The sequence below is a fragment of the Ahaetulla prasina genome, chromosome 8 (genome assembly GCF_028640845.1).
Source record: "Ahaetulla prasina isolate Xishuangbanna chromosome 8, ASM2864084v1, whole genome shotgun sequence".
NCBI lineage: Eukaryota > Metazoa > Chordata > Lepidosauria > Squamata > Colubridae > Ahaetulla > Ahaetulla prasina.
Genome location: NC_080546.1, coordinates 45,007,368 through 45,034,844, shown reverse-complemented (window position 1 = coordinate 45,034,844; position 27,477 = coordinate 45,007,368). Strand labels below are relative to the sequence as shown.

General features: G+C 34.8%; 1 protein-coding gene across 5 annotated transcripts in view; it reads left to right on the top strand.

The window, feature by feature from the left end:
- Positions 1-1,807: 1,807 nt before the first annotated feature.
- The window catches only part of AFG2A (AFG2 AAA ATPase homolog A), a 144,742-nt gene continuing 119,072 nt past the window's right edge, over positions 1,808-27,477 (top strand). The window contains exons 1-12 of one of the 5 annotated variants that reach the window (XM_058192956.1): positions 1,910-2,045; positions 2,829-3,043; positions 3,830-3,954; positions 4,083-4,240; positions 8,818-8,876; positions 9,598-10,224; positions 10,797-10,926; positions 11,146-11,202; positions 12,560-12,683; positions 14,127-14,382; positions 25,236-25,390; positions 26,391-26,600. In XM_058192956.1, the coding sequence (XP_058048939.1) occupies positions 3,889-3,954; positions 4,083-4,240; positions 8,818-8,876; positions 9,598-10,224; positions 10,797-10,926; positions 11,146-11,202; positions 12,560-12,683; positions 14,127-14,382; positions 25,236-25,390; positions 26,391-26,600 (1,842 nt within the window). In that variant the 5' untranslated portion in view covers positions 1,910-2,045; positions 2,829-3,043; positions 3,830-3,888. Of the gene's footprint in view, positions 2,109-2,828; positions 3,044-3,829; positions 3,955-4,082; positions 4,241-8,817; positions 8,877-9,597; positions 10,225-10,796; positions 10,927-11,145; positions 11,203-12,559; positions 12,684-14,126; positions 14,383-25,235; positions 25,391-26,390; positions 26,601-27,477 lie in introns of all 5 variants that reach the window. The other 4 variants (XM_058192957.1, XM_058192952.1, XM_058192955.1 and 1 more) reach the window with 4 other exon arrangements.

Here is a 27,477-nt window from a genome sequence, read left to right as displayed (position 1 = left end):
ACTGATATATTGCTAGAAAATATATTGATATTGCCAGAGGCTGTATTTGAAAATAACCTATTACGAATAGGATAATCAGTTGCAGATGTTTCATTACCTGACTGGGTAATATCATCAGCGTGATTAGGTAATCAACCGTCAGCGAACAAACAGCAGCTCAGAGAACACCAAGGACTCCACACGACGGAAATTTTGCACTATAATGCCTGTTTTATATAATTCGAATAAGCAATATAATAGCAAATGAGCAGACCGAAAAAGAAAAGCGACCTAAAACAAAAATTGTCTATCAGAAAGGTCGGCAGTTCGGCAGTTCGAATCCCTAGTAAAAGTCTCCTGCGTGAGCAGGGGGTTGGACTAGATGACCTCCAAGGTTCCTTCCAACTCTGTTACTGTTAAAATGCCTCAGAACGCTAATGAAAATTTATTTATTTATTTATTTAATTTTGTCATAACAATATACACAAGCATAACAAGCATAACACAAAAGATTATATAATATATTTAAACATATATATGAGGAGAAACAAGGTAGTATAAGCATATATATATATATAGGGGAAGAAACAATAGGACAGGAACGGTAGGCACATTTGTGCTCTTATGCACGCCCCTTAGAGTCCTCTTAGGAATGTGGTGAGGTCAACAGTGGATAGATTTTTAATAAAACTTTTGGGGTTATGAGAAGAGACCACAAAGTCAGGTAATGCATTCCAAGCATAGATCTGTTACAGAAATCGTGTTTCCTGCAATCTAAACTGGTGCGGTTGACATTAAATTTAAATCTGTTGGTAGCTCTTGTGTTATTGTAGTTGAAACTGAAGTAGTCATTGGCAGGAAGGACATTATAACGGATGATTCTATGAGCTAAACCCAGGTCCTGTCGAAGGCGACGAAGTTTCAAGTTTTCTAGACCCAGGATATCAAGTCTGGTGGAATAAAATGATCAGAATCGAATTATGGGGAAATATTTAGGTTAAGTTAATTTTGAATAAATATTTAAAATCGAGGCTGTGATTTAACATCCGCTAATCTGAAATTCGTTTCAGGTTGAGGGTACAGTATACGATTACACTCTAAAACTTAATCGAATATTAACTAGTAAGGTTAAGATTAACTAGAAACAAATTCCACAAAGCACAGGGAAGCTAATCATTTCATTTAATACGGCTGAGTTTAGGATTTTATCACCTGCAATTAATCTTATTTAAAGTAATATCTTCTGCCTCAGGTAGCCGAATAAACCAGGGGTCTCCAACCTTGGTCCCTTTAAGACTTGTGGACTTCAACTCCCAGAGTTACTCAGCTTTGCTGGCTGAGGGACTCTGGGAGTTGAAGTCCACAAGTCTTAAAGGAACCAAGGTTGGAGACCCTTGGAATAAACAGTTTAGCCCAGGAAGTGACTAAACGAAAAGATCAGCATTGCAACCATCCCCCTATTGGGGTAAATGAAGCGAAGGCTCTTCAGGGACGCCGCATTTCGGAAAAACTTCCGGCATTACATAGAACATAACCAGCTGTGAGTTATCCATAGAGATATAATATAGAACAACATCCGCTCCCTGCTACTGAGCATCCCTAGACTCTAAAAATGAAGAGTGATATTCGGTGTCACTTCCTAAAAAAATAAAAGAAAAGCACATTAGTATTCGAATATCTTTTACGGTTGTGATCAGGAACATTTGACTCTTTAAAAACGCCTCGAGTGGACAGAGCGGCGTTTTTTAGCGCCTGAAACTTACTTTCTCAATACTTTAATTTGCTGCATAGTCGGTCTTGAATCGATGTTCTCTAACTCTTTAATATCTCTTCGAGCGCATTTTGTCTTCCGGGGAAGAAGCCGCGCTCGTGGTCCAAATACGGTTGAAGCGGCGCTGCCTCCGCCTTCCAGCTTCTTCGCTGAATTCTTGCAATGTCCTCTTCCAGCAAGAGGAAAAGCAAGAAACGGGCTCCTTCGGAAAAGAACTCGGCTCTCGACGAACGAGACGCAGCCCAAGAACCCCTCGGGTGGCAGAGTCTGTTGGTCGCAGACTTTTTGGACAAGGGTAGGATGCTGGTAACGCGCGCGGGTTCGCAGGGATCGCTCATGCTCTCAACAAGCCTATAAGGTAGGCTAGGTTGGGAAAAGCATCGAGGAATCTTAAGCACCGTAGGACGGTCACTCTGGTTGTTGCGACGGAAACATGTGGCTCTTGCAAGATTCTTGCGGCAGTTATAGCATCACTCCATCACATAATAGATGTTATCTTAAGAAATAACTGCGATATACGGAAATACACCGAGTACTTCATTCCCGGAACGAGTTGAGTTGGGGCTCAAAAGTCTGGCAATCTCCGTCCAAATCAAACACTATTAAGCCACAGAGGCTCCCAGATGCTGTTTGCATGTTTGTGATCACACACACACACACTTTTTTTTTGTGCAATGCTTAATATAAAACTTATTTTTTAAATTCATGTGTTGAACGTTGCAGGTAGCTGGAACTACATGAGATGGAATGCAATTTATTTTTTTTTTTAGTATAAATTTAGGACAAATGTAGATCTCATCCTCACTACCTGTTGGGAAAGCCAGAATTGCTTTGCTGGAGATCCTCAGAATGCTTCTATTCAACTCATCACCAGTTCAGATCAGGACTACAGTAGCTTAAAGTTGTAATTAGTTGCTCCAGTTTTAAATAGTTGGTATCATTTTCCAAAACAGGTCATGCCATGTGAATTTTCTGTAAGTTCACAGTTATGGAATGCCACAGTTGGGGGCTAGGATATGCCAAATTCCTTTTTGCCTGCTTAGGTTGTTTCAAGCATCTCCCCTGCCTTTCCTTCTAGTTGTTGGGTTCTACTCTGTATGGTGATTTTGACTTGAACTGCTTTGTGACCAGGCCTCTGGCTTCAACATAATATACCTGCCTGCATAATGTCTAACGTATAGTGATCTTTCGGAAGACAACAGACACCAGATCTGTCTTTAAAAGTGGGGAAAAGAGTTGGATTCTACACCAGTCTTGTTGCCCAATGAATACATTATAGGTTTTCAACTGCTGGTAGGTCAAGTAAATTCATGCAGCTATACTTTTTATAGATATTCATTTGAGGCTTTGCAGTTCTTTTTCTTACTACTCTGCCATCTAGTGTCCTTCCATAAACTATTTTGGGTGCCTTAACTTTGCGACATTTAACCAATTTGGGATATGTTGGATTTGGAATGAAATTAACAAGAATTCTGCCACTTCTTGTTGACTACTCCAGTGTTCTTTGTTCCTTGGAGTTCTTTGGAGGCAGATCGGGCATTGTAACTAAGTTTGTTGAGTTGTGTTACAATGAATGAACATACATCACATTTCTCATTAATTCTATTCAAAGTTAACTGCATTATGATGGTTAAGTATTTGCATGATAGCTATGGTTTGGAAGTTGTTCCTCAATGATCCCTCAATACAGGTAGTTCTCAACCTACAATAGTTCATTTAGTGACAGTTTGAAGTTACAATGGCACTGAAAAAAAATTACTTATGACCAATTTTTCACATGACATTCTCATGTCCACATGAGAATTCTCCTTGAACTCTAATAATTAATTTTTAGGACAGCATAAAATAGAACTTTAGTAGAACAACACGGGCAAGGTTTGTTGAACATCAGATTGTTGTTGCTCTTGTAACAGTTAATTGAATGGCACAAACATGGTTTATGTTCTAAATCAAAGATATATTGCATATCATGTTCTGTTCTTATACTGATTTTAAGATAATCTGCACTTTATTCTTAAAGATTTTAGATCAACCAAATTATAAGTACATGTATAATTGTATTTTTCTCTTTAATTTTAGAAGATGACAAAGTTCCCAAAATATATAGAGGATCTTTTGTGCAGTTGGCACTTAACAACATGAAGCTAACAAATATTTGCATAGGGCGTCCAGTGCTGCTTACCAGTACAAATGGGAAGCAAGAGGTAGCGTTTGTTTTCTTATCAGTTCTATGTGTATTTGTACATGCAGGGGGTTTGTTTATGTAATAGTGTATTTTATTTTTCTTGAAAGGGATGACACTAGATGGATTATTTTCTATTGTTTTGGTTAGGTTTGCACAGCATGGCCTGTTGCAGGCTTCCCTGGTAAAAAAATTGGCTTAAGTGCAATTACACAGAAGAACCTGAAGGTGGAACCCGGTGATACGGTCTTTGTCCAGCCTGTGACTGGTGCTGTACTTCAGGCCGAGGAAGTGGAAGTAAAGCTGGGGTATGTTGATATCCTTGCATTTTACATTATTACCTATGTTCAGGTTTCTAATTTATTGTGACTTTGAGTGAATTTTGTGATGAAGGAGTTTCATGTGATCATAATGAAATTTATTTTAAAGACCTTAGTTTTTCTCATATTTAAAACTGTGGCATTGCATGTCAGGACGTTTGCACTGCTTCAGATCTGAGTTCTGGAAGAGAAATTTGGAGTGTGTGGAGAGCACAATTGTAGCAATTTAAAGCAGTTTGTCTTTTCTTAAGATCCCATGGCAGATATGAAGAGCAGGTATATTTGTGTTGTGTACCTTCTCTCTTACTCCCCAGAATACCTTTGTAACTCAAATCTAAATTGCTGAATAAATTAAGTACGTTATATGTAGTGCATTTCTGTAAAGTGTAATTCCCTTCAGAAAGCTTAGATTACAAACACTTTGCTCTTAAATAGCAATAGCACCTAGACTTATATACTGCTTTACAGTGCTTTACAGTCCTCTAAGCGGTTTACAGAGTCAGTTTATTGCCCCCAACAATCTGGGTCCTCGTTTTACCAACCTAGGAAGGATAGATGGCTGACACAACCTTGAGCCTAAGTCAACCTTGAGTCTGGTGTGTTCGAGTTGAAGTCATGGCGGGGATGCCTGGAAAATAGTGGAGGTCCACTGGGCTCCGTGAAATGCAGCCAGCAACTGCTTGCTGGGAGACCCTATTGGGTTAAGCCATCCTGGAGGGGTGATGAAGAAAGGAGAGGTGCTTTGTCAATCATGAAATCACAATTTCCTCATTGAACTGAAAAAAGCTCTCCCAAACAGTAATAGGACGATGGCCATCTTGGTCTGTCACAAGCTGGGACAACCAGGACACTAAGATCTTGTGCTGGAGTGGTGCGTGGACAGAGCAGTGAAACTGGGTGAGATAAGTTCCAACTTTCCCACCAAAGATTTAACCCAAGTTAAAAATTTAAAAACAATATCCAAATAGTAAGAAAGCGACAATTGGATTTATGGAGAAGGATTAAAGACTAAAAATTAAAGAGAAAGACTAAAGATTAAAGACTCAGATGCAAAAGCAATATTTAAAGGATATTTTAAAACACACAAAGCCTGGAAAAATATGTGAAAAGTGATTATTGGGGGAAATTGCTTTTCTAAACTACTTTCAAACCCTGATAGTCAGCTGTTTTGACTTTTACACTCTGTTGAATGCTGGAATTGGGAGCAGAGGAGCCATCTACTGGAGGAGGAAGATTACTGCAACGTTGGAAATTTGATTGAAAGTGATGAAAGGAGAGAAAGCAAACAACATCTGGAAGGCTATTTGACCTTGAACTTTATCTTAGTAGGTGATTTGGAGTCTTGGAAATATCTACTGAGCTGTTTGAAGATTCTTAAAGCAATTGAACTATAAATACCAAAACTTTATTGAACTGTTCGTTGAAAGGTCGATTTGAAAGATTTGAGGAAACCTGGTGGGCTAAGCTGGATTTGATTCATTTGATCATCCTACGAGGGAAAAGAAGAAAAGCGAGAAAAAAAGAGAAAAAGAAGAAAAGACAAATAAGACACTAAAATTTGGACAATTGGGAAAGTGGAAATTATAAAGACTGTAAAGTATATATAGCTTTTAAGGACTAGAAAGCTAGGGGATTTGAAGGAATAATTCTGGGATTTATAAATTTTATTAATAATTGAATTTTTTTAGATATTGGGACACTGGAATTTTAGAGATATATTGAGTAATTTTTAATATACTAATTTGGTACAAAATGACTCACCAGGAGACAATAAAGTTCTATAATGAAATGTTAATGATAGCTAAAAGTTTTTATGAAAGTGTGACAAAGAATCATAAGGAGATGATTGTCCAAAGATAAAGAAGTGAGTGTAGAAGACCCTCAACAAATGGTGGGAAAAGATGAACAAAATATTCAAAAGATAGATGAGAAATCAGAAGGAATGGTGGAGGAGACAAATCAAAATAAGCTACAAGAAAACAAAACCACTAAAAAGACAATAACAATAAAATCTAAGAATCGAATAGATAATTTCTTAAGAGCTTACATTAGCACAGAGAGAAAAAAAAAACAAGACTTCCCAAAATAATGAAAGGGTTATGGATGGGCATCCAAATGATGTAGCAGAAGGAGATAAGGGGTAAGGCAGAGGGAACATTCAGTCTATGTAAAAATATTAGAAAGAAATATAGGATCCCAAGAGAGAAATATAAAAGAATCACCAAAAAGTCAATAAATGATGGAATTCTAGAAAGGCTGAGAAATGATGGATAGAGACATAATATCTTGTAATACCGTGATTGTATTAAAAACTAATAGAAACAAATAGAAAGTATAAACTGGGGAAAGTAATAACATATATAGATATATAATTTATTATAACCATAAATATACCAGGGTTAGGAGGTAGAAGATTGTGATTAGACATATTTAAATGTGTTATTATGATTAACAGTGCACAAAAAATATAATGAGATTTATAGCTTTTAAAAATTACAAATTCAGGAGACTCAGATATAATCGCAGGACCGATTACATTTTATTAATAAATGGTTTTATTGGTGTTTATAGAAAACTCAGATATTGGAAATATGGTGGAATTTGAGTAATATTTAAAATATTAAAATATTGGTGACTTAACGGGTCAACAAACACATTGTATAAAGAAATGTATGTTAAAATATATTTTTGGAGAAGCGATAAAGGATTATAAAGAGAGAATAGTACTGTTTAAAGATAAAAGAGGTGAATATGGAAGAACCTGAAAAAGTGGTGGGGGGAGTACAGATTGGGAAAAAAGTGTTATACATAAAAGAATATATTATAATTATAATGAGCATGTTAAGATTAGAAGTTGGAAGATAAAAACTATGTACATGTAATTGTATTATTATTGTTATCACTGTGTAAAAAATTGACCCACTCATTACACTGTCCACAAAATATGTTGGTTGTTAAAGGAAAACTGCAGATAAACATATATACAGTGTTGTGCAAAGAACCATGGTATGTAGCAATGATGAAATCTGAACCAGTTTGCTACCAGTTTGCTGGCCACACATGCGTAGTGTGCGCTAAATGCTTGCCATACGCATGCTGTGCATGCATGCGCAATATCCACCAAAAGGAGGCTTGGGACGGTAAGTAGAACAGTGAGGGGGGGAATCAGCTGTTCTGAGTGATTTAGCTTCGCTAGAAAGCAGGATTTCTAAACCATACGGCATAGCTGATTGTCAGAAAGAGCCATTCAAAGAGCCATTTGGACCCATTTCCCACAGAAAAGAAAATACTAGGAGCCACAAAACCCTTCCCGTGCCTGACTATTTCCTGAGCGACCACAAAACTAGCATATTTTTTTTTTTTGTTTACATTTATACCCCGCCCTTCTCCGAAGACTCAGGGGGGCTTACAGTGTATAAGGCAATAGTCTCATTCTATTTGTATATTTTTACAAAGTCAACTTATTGCCCCCCCAACAATCTGGGTCCTCATTTTACCTACCTTATAAAGGATGGAAGGCTGAGTCAACCTTGGGCCGGGCTCGAACCTGCACTAATTGCAGGCTACTGTGTTCTTAATAACAGGCTTTACCAGCGTGAGCTAAACCGGCCCTGTAGTTGAATTAAATATTCTGTTTTCTTCTGAAACTTTTCTTGGATTTATCCATGGTTGGCCTACCGGAGTTGAAAAGCTCAATAAATCACATGCTGGCAGGTGTCGTACATTGGCAATTGTGACACATATTTTGAGTGACAGGGAGCTGCAGGAGAGGGGTGAAAGAGACACATGCGCCTCCAGAGCCACAGGTTGCTGACCCCTGTACTAGGTTAACATTGCTATTTGACTGTTGAAGACTTCTTTTCTCCATTTGCTTCCTGGTTGGTTTTTTAATTTCTCTTATTGTCTAAATCCCTATATATTTGTTTTTCTTGTATCTTTGGTTTTCATCTTTAGAATCTCCCCAGATAATGCTTCCAAAATTCCCTTGAGGAGAAATTTCTAGCCCTTAATGGCATATCCCAAGATGGAAACATTATATAAAAGTAATCTGGTTGCAGCAAAGGCTGTCTTGGAAAGAAAATAATCAGAAGTATATAAGTGAAACATCTACTGGGAAGTGAACATCGGGCGTGGAATGTCAGGAAATGTCAGGAAAAGAAGAAGCATCAATATAAGAATATTGACAAAATTTGTATTGCTGGTTTCAAATTGGCTGGACATTTATCCAGAATTGCTATTGTAGGTAGGTAGGTAGGAGATAAACTCTGCGTTTAGTGCACTTCCTACTGATGTTAGCTTAATAATTTCTGTTATACAAAATATTTTTAAAGCTTGGATTTAAGATTCTATGTATTGAATTAGCAGATACTGCATAGCAGTACTTTCTATGAGCCCATGTAGTGATACTAAGAACCAGTATAACAAATATCTGCGTGAGAATTGCTGTATGAAGTCACTTTTGCAGGAGCCTAATTTATTTCTTACATTGGAGTACATTTGATGTTCTTGAAATAATGGTATTTGTTAAGTTTTATCAATGATTATTTTATTTATTTTTTTCTTAGGGTTAAAAATGACTGTATCGATACTGAAGACTTGTCCATTAGCCTTTTGAGAAACTTAGGTATGGATTTAATTTCTGATTTCTGCTTTATATTGTAGTTTTAGATATTAAATACATATAAATTTCTGTCTCTCCTGTAGTCAAACGTTTCGGATTTCTGAGTTTTACAGAGATCCAATAAACCACTCTGAATTAAGAGAATCAAGAATAGGTGAAAATACTGCATTTGAAACTTTATAACTATCCAGTTTGAAGAGGCTGCCTTTTAAAAGTGCATAGAATATTCTCTTAAAAAGGAAAGTGCTATTCAAAAATAGTGTCAGCATTCCAGAACACCCACATGCTGTTAAATAGGTTGTTCTGACCTCAAAACAGGCTCATATGTTACTTGTTAAAAGTAACCTTTCTGAGCTTCTCAGTTGGATTTCTGCACCATGTAGTCTAATTTTCTGTGTATATTAATATATCTTAATATATCACAGTAAATTAATTTTGGATGCTAAAAGCAAGTATAAGAGTAGGATATGGTATCCCCATTTTGCCAGTCCTTCTAAAAGACTGACAATTATTTTATTGTTAAAGTTTACCAAGACTATAGGAAATGCAACCTTTTTTAAAATTTGAGAACTGGCAGTTAGATCACCAAGATCATTGCTTTTGTTTTGAAAATTATTATATTTCTTGATGTATTGCTATTATTAACAGATACTTTTATGCAGTAATATTTTAAACAGAGACTATGTGAGAAATCTGATTGGTTTTCTTAATCTTCCTTTTGCAGATGGAAAGATAGTATTGCCAGGAAATTTCCTGCAAATTACTTTCTATGGCCGATCTTGTGATCTAAAGGTTACAAAGGTGAAAGGAGTGGATGGTGTGTTGCTGGAAATGCAACATGTTTTAAAGATACCACAGGAATTACCACTGGAGAATTCAGCCAGTAGTCATTTCAATTTATCTGTTGAGCTTGGAAAATTAGTAGTAACAGACAATGAAGTATCTACCAGTACTCCATGTAAGCATGAGGATCATAACATATCCATGAATGATTCTTTAAATAGTATGGGCCATGAAGCATTGAGTCCTGATCCAGCAGAAATACTTGATAGTGATGGGTCTAACCTTCATTCCGAATCAATCGTATCACAAGACTGTGACAAAGGTCTTGCAGGTGAAGGATTACCTTTGGCTGATAATACCGGACTGTCACAGAATTGGGAAACATTTTACTTCATATCATCAAGGACTAGGATCAGTTTCAATCAACCACAAGCCAAAAAGACAGAAGAGTGCAATCTTGAACCAAAAGTTACTTATGATTCAATAGGTGGACTCAGTAACCAGCTGAAAACTATAAAAGAAATGATTGAACTTCCTTTGAAGCAGCCTGATCTATTTAGGAAATACGGTAGGATATTTATAATATAAAAGTGTGGTATAAATTACTATTCTTCATTTGGTAACCCTGTCAAATAATGTAAGGCACAGTTTAAATGCATTTGTTTTTCTTAAAATGGCAGATCTGGTACCGCTTTTGATATTTTGTTTCACCTGCCCAAGTGCTGTACAATGACTTAATTGTTTTTTTCTGTCTGCAATGTTTTGCTTAACCATAGCTTGTTAAATAAGATGGAATGAATTAATGGCCTAAATCAGTTTTTCCCAATAGTTTTTCTGTGGTGGCATCCAAAAAAACTCCTCTTAGAATTGGGCAGCTTTCTTTAAAGGTCCATATCCAGAAAGAGTAACAAAATCTTTCTATGTTAACTGTCTTGTGCTCATGAAAAAAAAACTCGCATGGTTTTTAAAAGCTAATACAATTTATAATAATTATGACATATTTCATATATAATACAGTATTTCATTAGTAATTTAATGTTAATATAGGGATAATTTTATTATCATGATTATGAACTTTTAACTATATACAATGTCCAAGAATTAAATTCAGTTCTTTGCTGTTTATGTGTGACACTGAAGGAATCCCACCTCCCAGAGGAGTGCTATTATATGGCCCCCCAGGTACAGGAAAGACGTTGCTAGCCAGAGCAATTGCAAATGAGGTTGAAGCTCACTTCTGTACAATTAATGGTCCAGAAATAATTAGCAAGTAAGTGCCCTTTATTGATTTATTTCAGCCTTGCTTTATCTAAGTTTAAATTAGCAATGTGCCTCTTTGCTACCCAGATAGGATACAGCTATATCTGTAAATGTAAACAAAGGACCAATGATGTATTTATAGCAAGATGTTGACACAATAATGTACCTGTATAGGAAACTGTATGAGGGTCAGACTTTTGACACTGAATTATGTTTGATTTTCTTGTAGATTTTATGGTGAAAGTGAAGCCAGATTACGACAGATATTTTCTGAAGCCTCTTTACGGTATGCTTCTGTTCTTTCAGTGAAGTTACTTCAGATGATTTAACTTAAGAAGCAGGCAACTTTTTTGCTCTAATGGCATATTTAGAGCAAATATTTTTGAGCCCTCATAAAATAGCTGCTAAGAGAGGCAGTTTCTCTATTTAAAAATGGCTGCTGGGCTCACAAAATGTTTATTTTTTTAGAAGGCAAACTACTAAGATTCCTCCCTACCAATTCTTCTATCATTAGAACATGCTTTTTAGCACTTCAACTTAGCTTTGTTTTTCTTCTTGGGCAGTTGGAGTTTCTTTCAAAGAAAGCACTGACTTACAGTCACCCAAAAGTGAACATGCAGCTTAGTCCAGAAGCATTCTAACGATGCCAAAGGCTGGAATTTGTTTTGTTGAATGCCATTTACTATTTATAGTTAGAATAATATTTTTGTAAACATTAAGTCATGTAAGTCAACATGACTGATGGACACCAGTAAGATATCTGTAGGCTGATTGATACTCATAAGGGTCATACTGCTTACCTAGGTACTAGGTAGGTAGGTAGGTAGATAGGTTGGGTGGGTCGATGGATAGATAAATGATAGTTAGATAGATAGATATAAAAGCCCATACCCCAGGATAATTGGTAGAAATGTATAAATGTCAGCGTGCCATACTGTTTTCATAGCCATTGTATTTTGGTTTGTTTTTTCATTTCATTTATTTTCATGTTTTGTGGAAGAATAACCTTTTTATTTCTATGATGGTTAAAGAGTGTGTATTCCAAATTTTGGCCTACGTTTAGTGTTTGAATGTATACACTGTTTTAAGATATATTCTTATTCTCTTAACTGTAGCATGAAATATTGTAATTAGCTGAATATTTGAATTATTCAATATGATTATTGAGTGTCATAGCAGGTGGCAGCACCCAATCTCTGGCTGATCTTAAAAAAGTTAAGCAGAGTGGGATCCGTCACCCAATTAGTAATTTGATGGGAAGCTACCATGAAGTCACAGGCTAGTACAGAGGCGTCAAACTGGCAGCCCCTGGGCAGGATGCGTCACGCACAGGCCACACCCATCCCAGCTCTGCAAATGGGAAAAATGTCATGAAACGTCATGTGATGGCAATATGATGTGGCGAGTTTGACGTGCGGGGGTAGTAGATAAGTTAGGAAAAAATGCCCTAGAAAAAGGCAATAATGTTTTGAAAAGTAGGACATGCCTGTATAGTCTGTAGATATTGAATTTAATTTGAGGATGTCTTTATTTTTTCATTTTATATGCATATTTATTCTAGTGTGCATATTGTAAGAGCTTTGCCATTATTTCCATTTTAATTTTGTATTCCAAGAAACATATTATTTCTCATTTTTGTTAAGGCGGCCATCCATTATATTTATTGATGAAATTGATGCACTCTGTCCAAAGAGAGAAGAAGCTCAGAATGAAGTTGAAAAAAGAATTGTAGCTTCATTGTTAACACTGATGGATGGCATTGGATCAGTAAGTCTCTTTGTCTCTTTGCTCATCCCTTCTGTGACTGTGGAGCACATTTCATAACGTATACTAGGTGTTTTGCCCAAGAATGCTTTGGGGCAAAATTTATTTCTCAATTTTGGTTCCAAATTATGAAATTGAAGCTTACATTACATAGCAGTATAGATGTGCCTGATACGTTGTTCTGTCTATGGAAGGTGTCATGATGGAGCTACATTGCTTAGGTCAGGCCTGTCAAACTGGCGGCCTGCGGGCCGAATATGTCACTTGCAGGCCACACCTACCCCAGCTCCGCAAAGGCAAAAAAACGTAGCGATAAGTCACAATATGTCACATGACGCAATTGAGTTTGAATCCCGTGGCTTAGGTGGTAGAGTCCAGAACTAGTTAATTATGTGAAGACACCACAGTGTTGCATGGTTGGAAATTGTTCCATAGTGAATGGTACATCTTACTAAAATCTTAAAATTACTTAGATCCTCAGTTCAAGCCAGATGGTAGCTTTCCCTTTAAAAGGAACAGAGGGCACCTTTAGTTGTTTTAAGCATCTGTAACACTTTGCATCTGAAGCCAATGGGCCGTGGTAGCTCAGGCTGTAAGATAGCCTGTTATTAAAACACAGCAGCCTGTAATTACTGCAGGCTCGAATCCCACCAGGCCCAAGGTTGGCTCAGCCTTCCATCCTTTATAAGGTAGGTAAAATGAGGACCCAGATTGTTGGGGGGGCAATAAGTTGACTTTGTAAATATACAAATAGAATGAGACTATTGCCTTACACACTGTAAGCCGCCCTGAGTCTTCGGAGAAGGGCGGGATATAAATGTAAATTTTAAAAAAATGGCTGTTTTGGAAAAGACATGAGTACACATGCTACTCCTGTTGCCTTTTTTTTTAAAGATATGATCTGCTGGTAGCCATGAGATTCGCATATAGTTAAATAAATTGTGACACCCTACCCATACGAAAACCATTGTCCACACCATGATATCAGGTTTTTAGGAGAAAGATATATTTTCCCAGGATGATGTGACATTGTGATCATCTCAGAGCATCTTTTTGGCTTCTGATCCAAATTGCTGCATTACCCTGATTATTTTAATTTGTGGCAAATAAGGATAAACTAGTAGAGAGTTTTTCCAGAATTATGTAAAATCTGTGTTAATAAATTATCTGAGCCTGGTTTAACAAAGATTTGTATAGCTCTTTAGAAAACAAGATCATTGTTTTCAATAAGCTTAGAGTTACTTTGAAAGGAACCAAATCTCTTTATGTGTATACGGGATTGTGGACTTAATGAGAAATTCTTGCTGATTTTTTGTGAAATATTATGGCTGCTTTAAAAAGATACAGTAGTCTTATCCATCTTTACCCTGATGCTTCCTCTACAGTACTATTCATTTCCACAATTTACAGTAAACCTGTTTTCAGTAAAACTGTTTTGTCCTTTAGGAAAATAATGAAGGGCAGCTCTTAGTTCTTGGAGCTACCAATCGCCCTCATGCCCTAGATTCAGCCCTGCGCAGACCAGGACGTTTTGATAAAGAGATAGAAATTGGAGTTCCCAATTCTCAAGATCGACTAGACATCTTAAGGAAGGTTCTCAGTAAGACTCCTCACTCACTGTCAGCATCAGATTTGACTCAACTAGCAGACAGTGCCCATGGATACGTAGGCGCTGACCTAGCAGCACTGTGCAAGGAAGCAGGTAAGCTAAACATGCTTCACACTGAGCATTGGTGTTATTGAGATGACTTTAGCATTTAGATATCATTTTTTACTTATAATAAATTATTATTGGTGTATATGTACTAAGGCATATTTATACTTTGAGTGGAAGATTATTTAAATATAATTAATTAAAAATATTTATAACCACTGGAATCCTCTTAACACTTGAATGAGAATTGATCTGTGCTAAGTGGAATGGATGTATTCTGTTTACATGACTTGTGTCTACTGTTTAGCATTTTACTAACATGGCTCAATATAGCACGCTATAGAGAAAAATTAATGTAGAAAACTTTATTTTGGACAAAGTTTGTTCATTAAAGACTATATGAGATCAGATTAGCATAGGTTTTGTAACAGAACAGAACATTATGTCAAGCACAAGTCTGTGTTTGTATATCATTTAGTGTGAATATGCTCAGGACTTAGCTTGTTTTCTATTGTGTATAAAGTAAGCAAAATAATGTTTAAAATGGAAATGCATTAAATAATATCATATAATCGCATTCATTTGCTTTTTAAAAAATATATATCAAGATCAGTTAAAATTTTGATTTGAATTAAATAAATTGCTCAGTAAATACTATTTCTTCAGCTATAGTAAGCTGACCTCTAGTGGTAGCAGGTAAGATTTCATGCAAATATGTTTAAAACTGTTTCTCATGTAAAAGGAATCTCTGGAAACCCTACATCAGAGTTAAGAGTATTTTTAAAAAGTAGGAAAATTGGGATGATTATAAGATCTGAAAACACATGGATGCTATACACTGCAAAATCTAAATCATTAGTAAAACTGACGCTAGGTAAATTATTTAAGGATAGTTTTATGTAACGTATCATACTCCAAGAAATAAAATCTGCACAACCTTGCATATAATTGTGCCTCTTACCAATATATAGAAGAAGTGGACAGTTTTAAATATTATTCCTGACTTTTTAAAATTATTACCCTTCCTTTTCATCTGTAACTTTTTAATATATGTAGCCATGATATATAAATTGATATATGTTCCACAGAATTGATGCTTCCAAGATGCTGCCTGTTGATTTTTCATTAATTGAAATTGTCTATATTTCTGCAGTAATTCTGCATAATATTTTTTATAATGAATTGTGTTTGAGGGTATTGAACAGTACTTGTACAAAGTAATAGCCTAAAGCCCATTTCATAGAAATGTTACTGAAAACAGAACTTGTAAATTACACTGAACATCTAATTACTGGTAAATAGTTGTGCCTTTTTCCATGTCTCACTATACTTCATTCATTGTCCAAATATACTTTTATGTGATTTTATTTAGAAGTCTTGCTTTAGGGTAGTGCTTCTGATGAGTGGCAACCTGTCTTTATCAAACATTGGTTAAATCTTTGAGGGTCCTGAGCAGAGTCTTTTATGAAAAAAGAATGTTATGTTGTCTTCTGAAGCTCTTTAAATGGAAAGGGAAAATGGGAAAAACTGTACTAGTTTTTTATTTAACATTCACATTCAGTATGAGAACATCTACTTAAATTAACCATTTCTTTGGTAACTTGTTAGCTGTAGTCAAACTTCCAAAGTACGAAGAACATAGTGTTTTCTGAGTTCAGGTACAATTGCTTGATCTAGAAATCATTTAATAAAACCTATCTATATTTTCCTAGAAGTATATTGCTATTATTATTATTTACAGAAAATATTTACCAGTAGTCCTTGTGTTACAAATGTAATGGAGCCTGCCAATTACATTTGTAACCCAAGGATTCGTAGGAGTGAATCACATAACTTAAGCGTGATTAGTCCCTGCTTTCGCCCATGCATTTGCTAATTGAATGTGTGGGTTGTTAAGTGCACATGAGGTATCTCAAGGTAGGGAAGGCCATGAGGGGAGCCTAATGCTTTCCCTAACCCACTGAAATATCTTGTGCGTCCCCCTCCCTCATCCTGCCCGACCGGGTCACTTACCTTACGTAGATCTCGATGATCAACAGAACTGTGTCCTCTCCAGCCTCTCTGCCATGGTTTCGCCTGGAGCAAAGACTTGCCAAGGCCTAGAGAGAGATTGCGTCCTTATAGGGTCCGGTCATTTTTGCAAAAAGCCTTTGCTGATGAGAATGGAACCTGGGATGGTCCTCCAGGCCTCTGTTCTCGTCGGCAAAAGTGGTCTCAAGCTTAGAAGCACTGGCAGATAATCATTTCTACAATCCATTGATTGCCGATTCATTATTGAGCAAAGTTCTATAAAATATTGTTAGTGCACTTCATTTTTGAAAAATGTGTATCATCTTTTGTTTTCCTGCCTAAGAAATGGTATACAACCATTTGCATATTTGTGTTCAAGTGGAAAAGATATTTCTGTTGATTAAAGTTGTACCATATGTATGCATTGGCATTTTGATTACTTTTATGTAGGAATAAAAGTATTCCAGAGAGACTGAGCCAGCCAGAATTCACTATCTACCTGCCGATTTCTATTGCAGTGCCACCCTGATTGTTCAAGGATAGCTAATTTATCATGAATCCTCATTTGAAGCAAGCCTTAATAAATTCCTCTTTTCCTCTCTCTTCATAGCTCATCCTTTTTTTCTCTAAATTACTTTCTTAGTAATTTAAATAGTTTTCTCCTAGAAGTTTTCATTTAAAATGAACTTTGACTTAAATCTTGCATTTTTACAGTTTGTTGTAGGACTGTTGGCTTTATTTAATTTTTTAATTGAAGATTATTTTTATTCTTTGTAATCTGTTCTAAGGTACTTTGGCAGGAAGATAGGTACAAAAATGACTATTAATATCATTGTCATTTAATCGGAGGCAATTATAGTACTTCATATCCTGCTTAATCATACTTATTAAAATATCTTACCACTTATTTAAACAGCAAATTTAAAAAAAACCAAATAATAGTAAATCTTCAGCTGTTGAAGAAGGACAGAATATAGAGTTATTATAAGATAATTATATGAATAAGTTTGTAAAAAAGGACTTTATAAATGGACAATTTGATTATTGATGACATAGTACTTGCATATTTTGCTTCAGCGAAAAGTTAATACTTGCACAACTTTTAACAAAAGAATTATATTCTAATTATTAGAATTTTCTAATGTACTGAGTCATTTTATTTCACATGGTTTGCAGCTGTGAATAATTTTAAAATCAAGAATAATAATCCTACTGACAACTGCATTGAAAATAAAGCAAACATATGTGATAGCCCTTGTTGGAGGAAACAACCTTTATGTTTCATTTCTTTGAAATGAAATTAATATTGTTTTTTGTTTTCTGTGACTTGGCACAACACTGTTAGGCCAATTGGCATGTGTCAGCAAAGCATTCACAAAGTCTGACAATTCCACATTCCTCCTTCCAATAGTTTACCCAGTTGAACTTACAATGTACAGATTGTGAAGGACCAAATTCTTATACTTGTACAAACAGGAACAATTTTATATTACTTTTGTAATTAATGTACAAACTTGAATAATATAATAAAGATCCCTTGCCATCATAAGTAGTAAACATATCTTAGATTTATCTAATAAATCTCTTCACATTTCCAAATATATCTTCATGGAGTCAACACATATGCATCTCCTAATTGGTAGGACGTGGGCAACAGTATGTTAGTTTGCAAGGTTGTCTCAAATAGAGATTCTCTAACTTGCAGAAAATAGTGTGAGCATTCATGGTGTAAAACTGGGATTTGATTGAGCATCTAGCATATTAACCCAATTGTGCGCAAATTGTTAAGAATCGTAGAATTAATGATGATAAGCTGGTCTATTCTTTTTTTTTTACAGTACTAAAGATGTTATTCAAAAGCCATATATTGGAAATGGAGATCAATATTTAGGACCTTTTTTATTGAAGATTGACACTTAGAATGAAAGAGGTGTATGTGATAAAAAGTATAAATTAATAAATGAATTGAAAGAAAATTATATATGTTGTATGTTTGTGAAATTTGAGAAAAGGGGAAGAAGATATGAAGTTGATATATAACTTATATATACCAGTAGAAAAATATATAACTTATATATACCAGTAGAAAAATAAAAATATAAATTTATAAAGGTTGAACAGTATGCCATAAATTATGAATTAGTGTTACAGAAAATGTGCAATATTCTGAATTAATGTGACCTGCAGAGAAAGATATATTGTTATATGGAATGAATTGAGGTGCGGAAATGAAATGAAAGTGCAGAAGTAACTGGGCAATTCAGAGATCCAAGAATGAATCAGAATGGTGACGATTTGGCATGAAGTTGTTTAGAAAAATATCTTCTTGTTTCAAGAAGTGATTTAAGCATATGCCTGTTCATGCATACATATGAGAAAATAATGAGTCAAAGAGCACAGTTGAGTTGATTGTTTATGGTAAAGATGAGATAATTAATGAACAACGTAAAGGTGATGAGAGGTTCCACCTACTGAGATAGGACCTTATTTGGTGTTGATCGTCAGAAAAAATGGACGTGAAAGAAAAAGAAAGAAGTGAAAGAAATGAATAATATATTAGAAGATTAGGTAATCCAGTGGTGGAATTCAAGTAATTTAACAACCGGTTGTCTACCCTAATGATTTCTTCCAACAACCAGTTCACCAAACTGCTCAGAAAGTTAACAACCGGTTCTCCGGAAGTGGTGCGAACTGGCTGAATCCCACCACTGAGGTAATCTCCAAACAGAACGAATTCAGCAAAGTGAAAATAATTATGTTAGAGAATACCAAAAAAGTATGTGGAGTTACCTTGATGAAAAATTTGGAAAAAAGTGCTCGGTTAAATGACAATATGAAGGAAGCTGAGAATGAGAAAAAACATCACATAGAATGATACACACAACACAAAAAAAGGAAAAACCATGTTTTACAGTGCATATATAGAGAAAAATAAAATTAAAAACTATCCAGTCAAAGACACCCTGGTTAGTTAAAAGAAGCAGGGAAATGGAGAGAAATTATGATCAAAATGTTTACGGTTTGGGTAGAGTCAACTTTCAAGGAAGAATACTTATTGAAAGTATCAAAAATCGAGGGCTTCCGGTGGCTCCGCTTCGTTAATGGCGGGCTATTTTAGTCTGTGTGATTCTGTAGAGCTGTTTAGACAGCGTTAATCTGCTGTCAGCAGCTTGTAAATCTCTAACCTCGGGCAAAAAGGGGGAGGTGAGCATTCGGGCTGAAGTAGAGCCCCCAAGGAAAGCCCCAGGAAGATTTCTGGTGGTTTGTTGGGAACGCTCCTTCTATAGTTCGAAAAAAGCTCCAGAATCCAGAACGCTTCTGCAAATGGCAGAACAAAACGCAGCGTCCATCTCCGTGACTGATGGATTACTGAAGGATTGCTAACATGGACAGAGCTGAAAACAGGAGTGCTGGCATTTGATTGTAAGATGATTTTAACTCCCTGACAGAGAAGGTATTCGTATTCAAGAGTGGAGATGATGAAAGATGGCGTTTTGTGTATTGAAAGTGAAAGCTAAGCTAAGCGAAAGCTAAGGAAATGCTTATTACAATTGCTGGCATGGAACCTTTAAGAAGAATATAACAAGATATTTTTTTTAAAAAAATGGATTTTTTTAAAAATCTCTTTTTTTAATTATCTTTTTCTTACAGTGTTTAAGAAGAAAAGCTTATTGAAATTTTTTTTCTTTTCTTTTTTTTTTCTCTCCTTTTCTTCTTCTTGGTATTACTTAGTTTTAAAATGGCCTTCAAGCAAAGAGATTTAACCACTTCTAAAATATTGGAAATTTCCTCACTTCAGATATGGAAATTGAAAGAAGATATTAAAGGAATCTAAGGAATTTTTTACAGAACCTTATGGAGGCTCATCTTTCAGAAATAGATCAAAAATTTAATGAAATGGAGAAAGAAATACTGGATTTTAAAGATATGGTGGAAGAGCAGAGGAGGGAGATGAAAAAATTAAAGGAATCAATTACCCCATTATTGTTATCTAGTATTCAGACAGAAGAAAGACTGGATTAACTTAACCAAATTAATTTAGATTTGCAAAGGAAAATAGATGAAGTTCAAATTAATTTGAATTTAGAAAATAAAATAGATGATATTCAGGTTAAGGTAGATAAGGCAGATGAAGAAAGGGTTATATTACAATATAAATTAATGGAATATGCTATAAGGGTAAGGGGCTTAAAAGAATCTAAAGAGGAAAATTTGAAAGAGATTTTTATTCAGGCCTTTGCTCAGATAGAGGGAGTGAAACCAGAAGATTTTGAAGTTAATATTGAAAAAAATTATCGTGTTAATTCTTGGTTGGCAAGGCAGAAATGTTTACCGAGAGATATGGTTATTTATTTTACAAATAAGAAGATTAGGTATGGAATTTTGCAAGCATTTTATAAAAATAAATTTCAAATATTAGGACAAGATATAATAATGATGAAGGAAATTCCTCCTAAAATGTTAAGAAAGAGAAAAGAATTTGCCTTTTTAGTGGATGAGCTTAAGAAACATCAGATATATTTTAGATGGGAGGTTCCAGCTGGTTTAACAGTGAATTATAAAGGAAGGAAATATTTTCTCAATACAGTTTGTAAAGCACGAGATTTCTACACTAATGTATTAAAGATTGGGAACTCTTTATTAATAGATGTTAAGTTGAATGGTGAATAGATGATGGAAAAAGTGTAAGACAGAAAAAGGGGAGGGAGAATGTTTAATTCTATTATATATGATTATGATTAATTTTTGTAAATGATTTATTTTGGATATAAATGTGTAATTTTAGGGGTACTATTTGATATATTTCAGGTATAAAGGAATAGGAAGATGGAATATTGTTTAACTTTGGAGGATAGATAGTAAAATTTAGGAATTTGGATTAAATATTATATTTAAGAGATGGATGTAATGTTGTTATATGGCTAATTAGAATTTAATTGTTATAATAGATATATTTTGGATAAGTTATAGGTGTAATTTTAATAATGTTATTTGATATAAGCAAGGTAAAGTGAAGATTTTAATTATTACAATTGATATATTGGATATTTGTAATATTATTTGATGTATATAAATGTCAAAGATGTGAAAAGATGGACTATTGTTTACCCCTGAAGGTTGGATAGAAAATTTAAGAAATTAAGTTGGAAATATGAACTATTTTGAGAGACTGCTTAAGGAAGAAAGACATTTTAGAAGAACCCTTGGTGAATATTGGAAGATGGAGCGTTGTTTTGATATTGATTGATGAAGGTTGGATATTAAAACTATGTACTTTATTCAAGAACAAACACTAACTCAATCGGAAATTTCTGAGAACTCTAGGAGTGGAATGGTCTGATATATAATGGATTGGAAGAAATGTATTTTCTTTGTTTCTGGAAGGAGTTGAGGTTTTAAGGAGTGACTATGGATTATGATTTGTGTTATATTTTAATTTTTGTTGTTAGTTTTATACCCTGTATTCGGTTCTGGGCAGTCCCGGGGGGTGGGGGGAGGAAGGGGAAGGGAGGAGGAGGGGGGATGAGGGTAGAAAATGGATTGATGGTCAATGTACAAAGATGATCGAAGACGTATAATTAATGTAAGATCGGAGCTGCCTGGCTACCACTTCAGAATGATGGGAAAGAAGGAAGTAGAAGAGAGAAGGAGGTAGGAAAGAGAAGAGGAGGAAGAGGAAAGGAAGGAAGAGGGATAGAAGAGGGAGAAGAAAGGAGTAGGGAGGAAGGAGGAGAGGATGTAGATAAGAGAGGGGGAGGATGGTTGTGGAAAGTAGAAGAAGGTAGAGAAGGGAAGAGAGTTAAAGGAAGGGGGTGGTGACCGGGCAGGTCCGATTAATTGTATATGATGGTACATTAAATATGTTATTGGATATGAATGTTAAAATAAAACTTTTTTAATTAAAAAAAAAAGAGGCCCAGAAAAAAAAAAGTATCAAAAATCACTATATGAGAATCTTGCTTCTGTCCCTTTTGTTATATGGAAGCAAAAGTAGGGTATGTCACAAAATGATTTCAAGGGAAAGAAAAGTCTGTGATACAACAAGAAGAAATGGGGTCTAGATAATGGATGATGAATGAAATAATGAAATACAGAAATAAGTAAACAGTACAAAATAAATTATTTAGAATTGATTTGATAGGTTTTAAATTTAATAAATATTACCACTTTTTTTGTAATTACATATGCATATGTGGTTGGGTGGGGAGTCAATAGCAAAATCTTGTTTAGTACATATTTAGTATGAAAGACTTGTGTACATTTACATTTCTGTGTACTTCAAAAGAGTATACAGTATACAGACCTGTAAATATAATAGAATAAAATTCTAAATTTTAACACATAAAATTGTGAGGAATAGAGTAACTGATTAACTTGGTGAAAAAAACTCACAAAATTAAAAACTAGGTTTCTCTTACTTGGTACGTTCCAGAAGAATTCATAGATAATGTAACCATTATAGTAATGTATTCTTTATAGATTTGAGTCACATAACCACACTAAATGAACTGTTGTAAGTTGAGGTAAGCATCTAAAATAATGCAACTAATTTAATAGTATTCAAACTAATAACTTATACTTTGAATACTAGCTAAGAATAGTGGTGGTACATAATTATTTTATGTTTTCCAATTGTTCCTTTAACACTAAGTTGCCCTATAAACATACATTCTTGAAAACTAAGCATTCTGATTAAGTCAAATGCTGAGTCAAATTCAAAATTGTATATATAAAATATACAACAACTGATTTTGATTAACTCTTATAAGCTGTGTGGATTTTTTATAAGAATGGGTATATATCATTTAGACTCTTGATTCATAAATATTTTACAATTCTTCATTTTTATTAGGATTTTGAAAAAGTTTACCACAGTAGTTAATGGTAAGGGAACATGATTATCTACTAAGGAGTTGGAAAAAAGTGTTGCCTGATGTATAGGCATGTTCTTCAAGCTGTCTTTCAGTCCATGAGTAAAAGCTGGGTCTTATCCAAAATGTACTTTGGCAAATTGTGTTTTTTAAACTTCCTTTGTGTTGGACACATGCCTGCTATTTTTGGAATGCAGCTTTAATCAAAGGGTGAGGTCATTGTTCAGGATTAGTTCTATCTTACAGCTAGAACACAGTTCTCACATATACAAACACATTACCAAGTTCTTCCTCCTTCTAATTTAATGAAAAAGAAGATATGTTTATGTGTTTGGTAAAGTACTGACTAGATCCATTCCTGGAAATAACACAACCACTGATTAAGGTCAAGGTCAGTGGGGACAGCAGAAATAAATGATGCTAATGAGGAAACAGGAAGGATTAAGATTTTGGCTTCAATCTGTCTTTTATTACTGGATATTGTGTGTGTGTGTGTTTTGTAAAACATTGCTTCATTTAAATGCTGAACTGCATAACGGTTTGGGCAAATGTGTACTTTAAATAATTCAGATTTTATTTTGAACAGTTCTAACCATCTCAGTTTTTCAACTGCTTTATTGTCCACATGGAAAATAGGGCTGAACTTTTAACTACATAGAAAGAAGCAGATTTTTCCATCTTTTTCAAATACTGTACTGATTTAAAACTAAGCTGATTGAGAAATCCCCCAACCAATTAGTAAAGCTCTACTAAACTCCCTTTTCTCATCCTAGAAACTTTCCTAGAAACTTTCCAATATAGCAGAGTGCCCCAGTTCTTAAGGAAGAAATAGGTACCTGCAGGCCAGAGGAGTGGGGAAGAAAGATCTAGTTAAACATGCTAAGTTTGGATCCACCTTGGAAACACGAGGAAGGCATGCTCTTTCCTTCTCGAACAATTGCTGAATGGTCCTGTTTCTTTATCTTTTTTAATTGGTTGAGAGCAAACTGATTTTAAAAAAAACATTGTAAATAGGATATGAAATAAGACATGAAAAATAAGACATTACGTGATCCCTCTTAGGTATGAGATTTCATCAATAACTTCTTTTTGGATTAGAAATGGTTAAAGATATGTTTTCTTTGAACAATGCATGAAGTAAGTGTTTTTTTTCCAATTGAATATAACAATAACTGTTTTAAATTGGTAACTTTGATATATTTTAATATGCTACTTTTAGCACAAAAATATTGTGCAACCCTGATCACCACCAGGTTTCTAGTACTTGCAGATTATGGTATAGTAACTTAATGCGAAAATGACACATTATTTTATTTGAGAGTTGTAGAATCTTTTTCTTCATTGTCCAAAGCTGTTTCCTAAAGACTAATTTGGTGGATTGGACATGTCTAAAGAAAACAGTGAATTGGTATCTTTTTTCCCTCTTTTTGGATGCCCTTTTTCTCCCAATTAGGTTTGTGGAAGAAGATGGATAGTGGTGATCAGAAATCTAAATCCTTTTCTTATGAAATGCTTGAAAATAGTCTCAAGGATGTTTACTTGGGATGATGGTAGACTTTTTGTAAATAATTACTAGCTTAAGCCACAAACTACTCATTGTTTACAAGTGCACTTTCAATGTACCAACTAGCCTCAACATAGTCTGTTCTTAAAGATAAAGTTAGAAATTTTGTGACATTTCTGATGAAATTCTAATGTATGACAAATTTAGTTATCTTGGAAAGGGGGATTAGCGGTGGAAGAAGCTGGGTCATGAGAGAGGCAGTTCAATAGCATCTGGAATATAGTAGGTTGACTATTACTATTATAAATGCTAAAGCATTCATTTGTTTATGCTTGATGAAAAAACCTAATTAAGAGAAATCTCTTACTTTCTCATATTTTTCATTTATTACATTCAATTCAACTTTTATTACTGTCACCAATCAGCACAGCATTTACTACTTATATATTGTTAAATATCTGTGAAATGTAAGAAGAAAGCCATACATTATTTTGCATTTTGTGTCCTTTATCCAGGAATGCATGCTTTGCGGAGAATACTTCATAAGAAAGAGAATCTCCTGGATGATGATGTGTCTGTATCTGTAATTATTAATCGCAGTGATTTCCTGCAGGCAATGAATGATGTCAGGCCCAGCGCCATGAGAGAGGTGACAATTGATGTACCCAAAGTAAGATTTCTCTATTCAATATTTTAAGATGATTTTTTGGAGGTTGGCAAATAAGAAAAAGAGTCATGCTTAAACGCAGTCACCTGATCACAGAAGTAGATAAAGCGGTCTTTAAATCTTCCCTCTCCATATCTTGGGACTATATTGGATTTGTAACTCCTTTAATTCCTAGTTATGCTGTCTGGATATTCTAGAGTTGAAGTTCCAACATAGCTGGAGGTCAAGAAGACTTACCTAGGAAAACATCCATCATGATGAAAAATGGTGAAGGGCCCAAGTGAATAGTCAGTATTAACCTTGTATATTTTCCAACGTCATAAGTTTCTCACAAGGGTGGAAATATATCACATTGTTGTACACTGATATCATTCTCTATTTTTGTGGAATGTGCAGGGATAAACTATTTTAAGACAGGCATATGGGTAGAATAGAAATATATCCACACATGAACACAAAAACTATCGTTTCAGCAAAGTCTTTCAATACATGATTTATGAATTTCATGAACACAGGTTAGTTAAGAAAAATCTTTATAGTAGATAATAATATAGCCAGGCAAATGATTTGACCATTGTCAATGAGAGAGAGCAAATGACTGTAATACTTATGGTAGTTTATATTTATGGCTTTTTTTTCTTGTGCATTTCCCATGAATTAACAACTTCTTGTTGCAACATTTGATGACTCTGACTTGAGCAGTTGTATTTATATAACGGCCTTCTTTCGCCTAAAAATGGTCTACACATTTATAGGACAATAAACTTGAGAAAGATCTTCTAAAGAGAAACTACATCAGTATTACCAGAAATAAAGATTGAATACTTTATCCTATTTGGCACTGATTGTGGTGTGGGAGTTCAATAAAAAGTGATCCAAATACAGTGTTAAAATAGATCTAATTAAGTACTAAACTGCTAGTAGCTGCTTGGTATTTACGCTGCTGAACATGGGAGCTATCAAAAATCAATGAATACATTAATTAAAGTGACTTGCTTTATAGATATCCTGGTCAGACATAGGAGGGCTGGAAGATGTTAAACTGAAATTAAAGCAAGCTGTTGAATGGCCACTGAAGCATCCTGAATCTTTCATTCGAATGGGCATTCAGCCACCAAAAGGAGTACTCCTATATGGACCACCTGGATGTTCCAAAACCATGATTGCCAAGGCCTTGGCTCATGAAAGTGGTCTAAACTTCTTGGCCGTAAAGGTTAGTAATCACTGTGTTCTTAAACATGATGTTATCAAATACCATAAAAACACTTCTCTAGTATTCTTCAATTATTAGCCTGTCAGACATGTTGAGTGTATGATGGGCATTGCAATAATTACCAGTACCTTAGTTTCCTGTTTTATATATTTGCTTATAATGTTTATGTTTTTGTTCTCAAGATTTATCAACTTAGTCTGCATTGCAAGTCTAGGGAAGAATAGTACATTTAGAAAAAGAAAAGGAAGTTACACTATTTGCTTAGCTACATTTCTGGCTTATTCATAGCTATAAGGTAGTGCCACAGTAATTTGGTACCAAAATGATTGAATTTTCATGGCATGATTTGTTTTACAAATAAAAATTCAGAATAAGAGTGGAAAGACTAGGAGTCAAAGTGTTCCAATTTTTACTCCTAAATTTGCCATGTTCCATAAAAATGGCTTGAGATAACATCCTTCAGGGCTACTTTGTTTTTTTATTAAATGGTTTGGACTTTGAAGCTATGAATCAAATTGATGTCAGCTTTGTTTCTTCCAGTTATGTCATCAAATCACCAGATGGTTTCCTGTATATTAATATGTTGTTGCTATTTTTATTTTTATTTTCTTCCTAGTATTTTCACACATTCAGATAAAGCAAATATTAATCCATTGGTTGCAATTGACTGAGCAGTTTGTCACCAAAGTCTTGTGGGCTGAAAGAGTGACTGGACTGGCCCAAAGTCACCCAACTGGATTCCATGCCTAAGACTAGAACTCAAAATCTTCTGGCTTCTAGCCTGGTGCTTTAACAAATAGATCAAATATATATCTAAAATATTGTAAGGGGGGAAAAGCTTTCCACTAAGGTCTTCAAAATTAGAATCAAAACATAA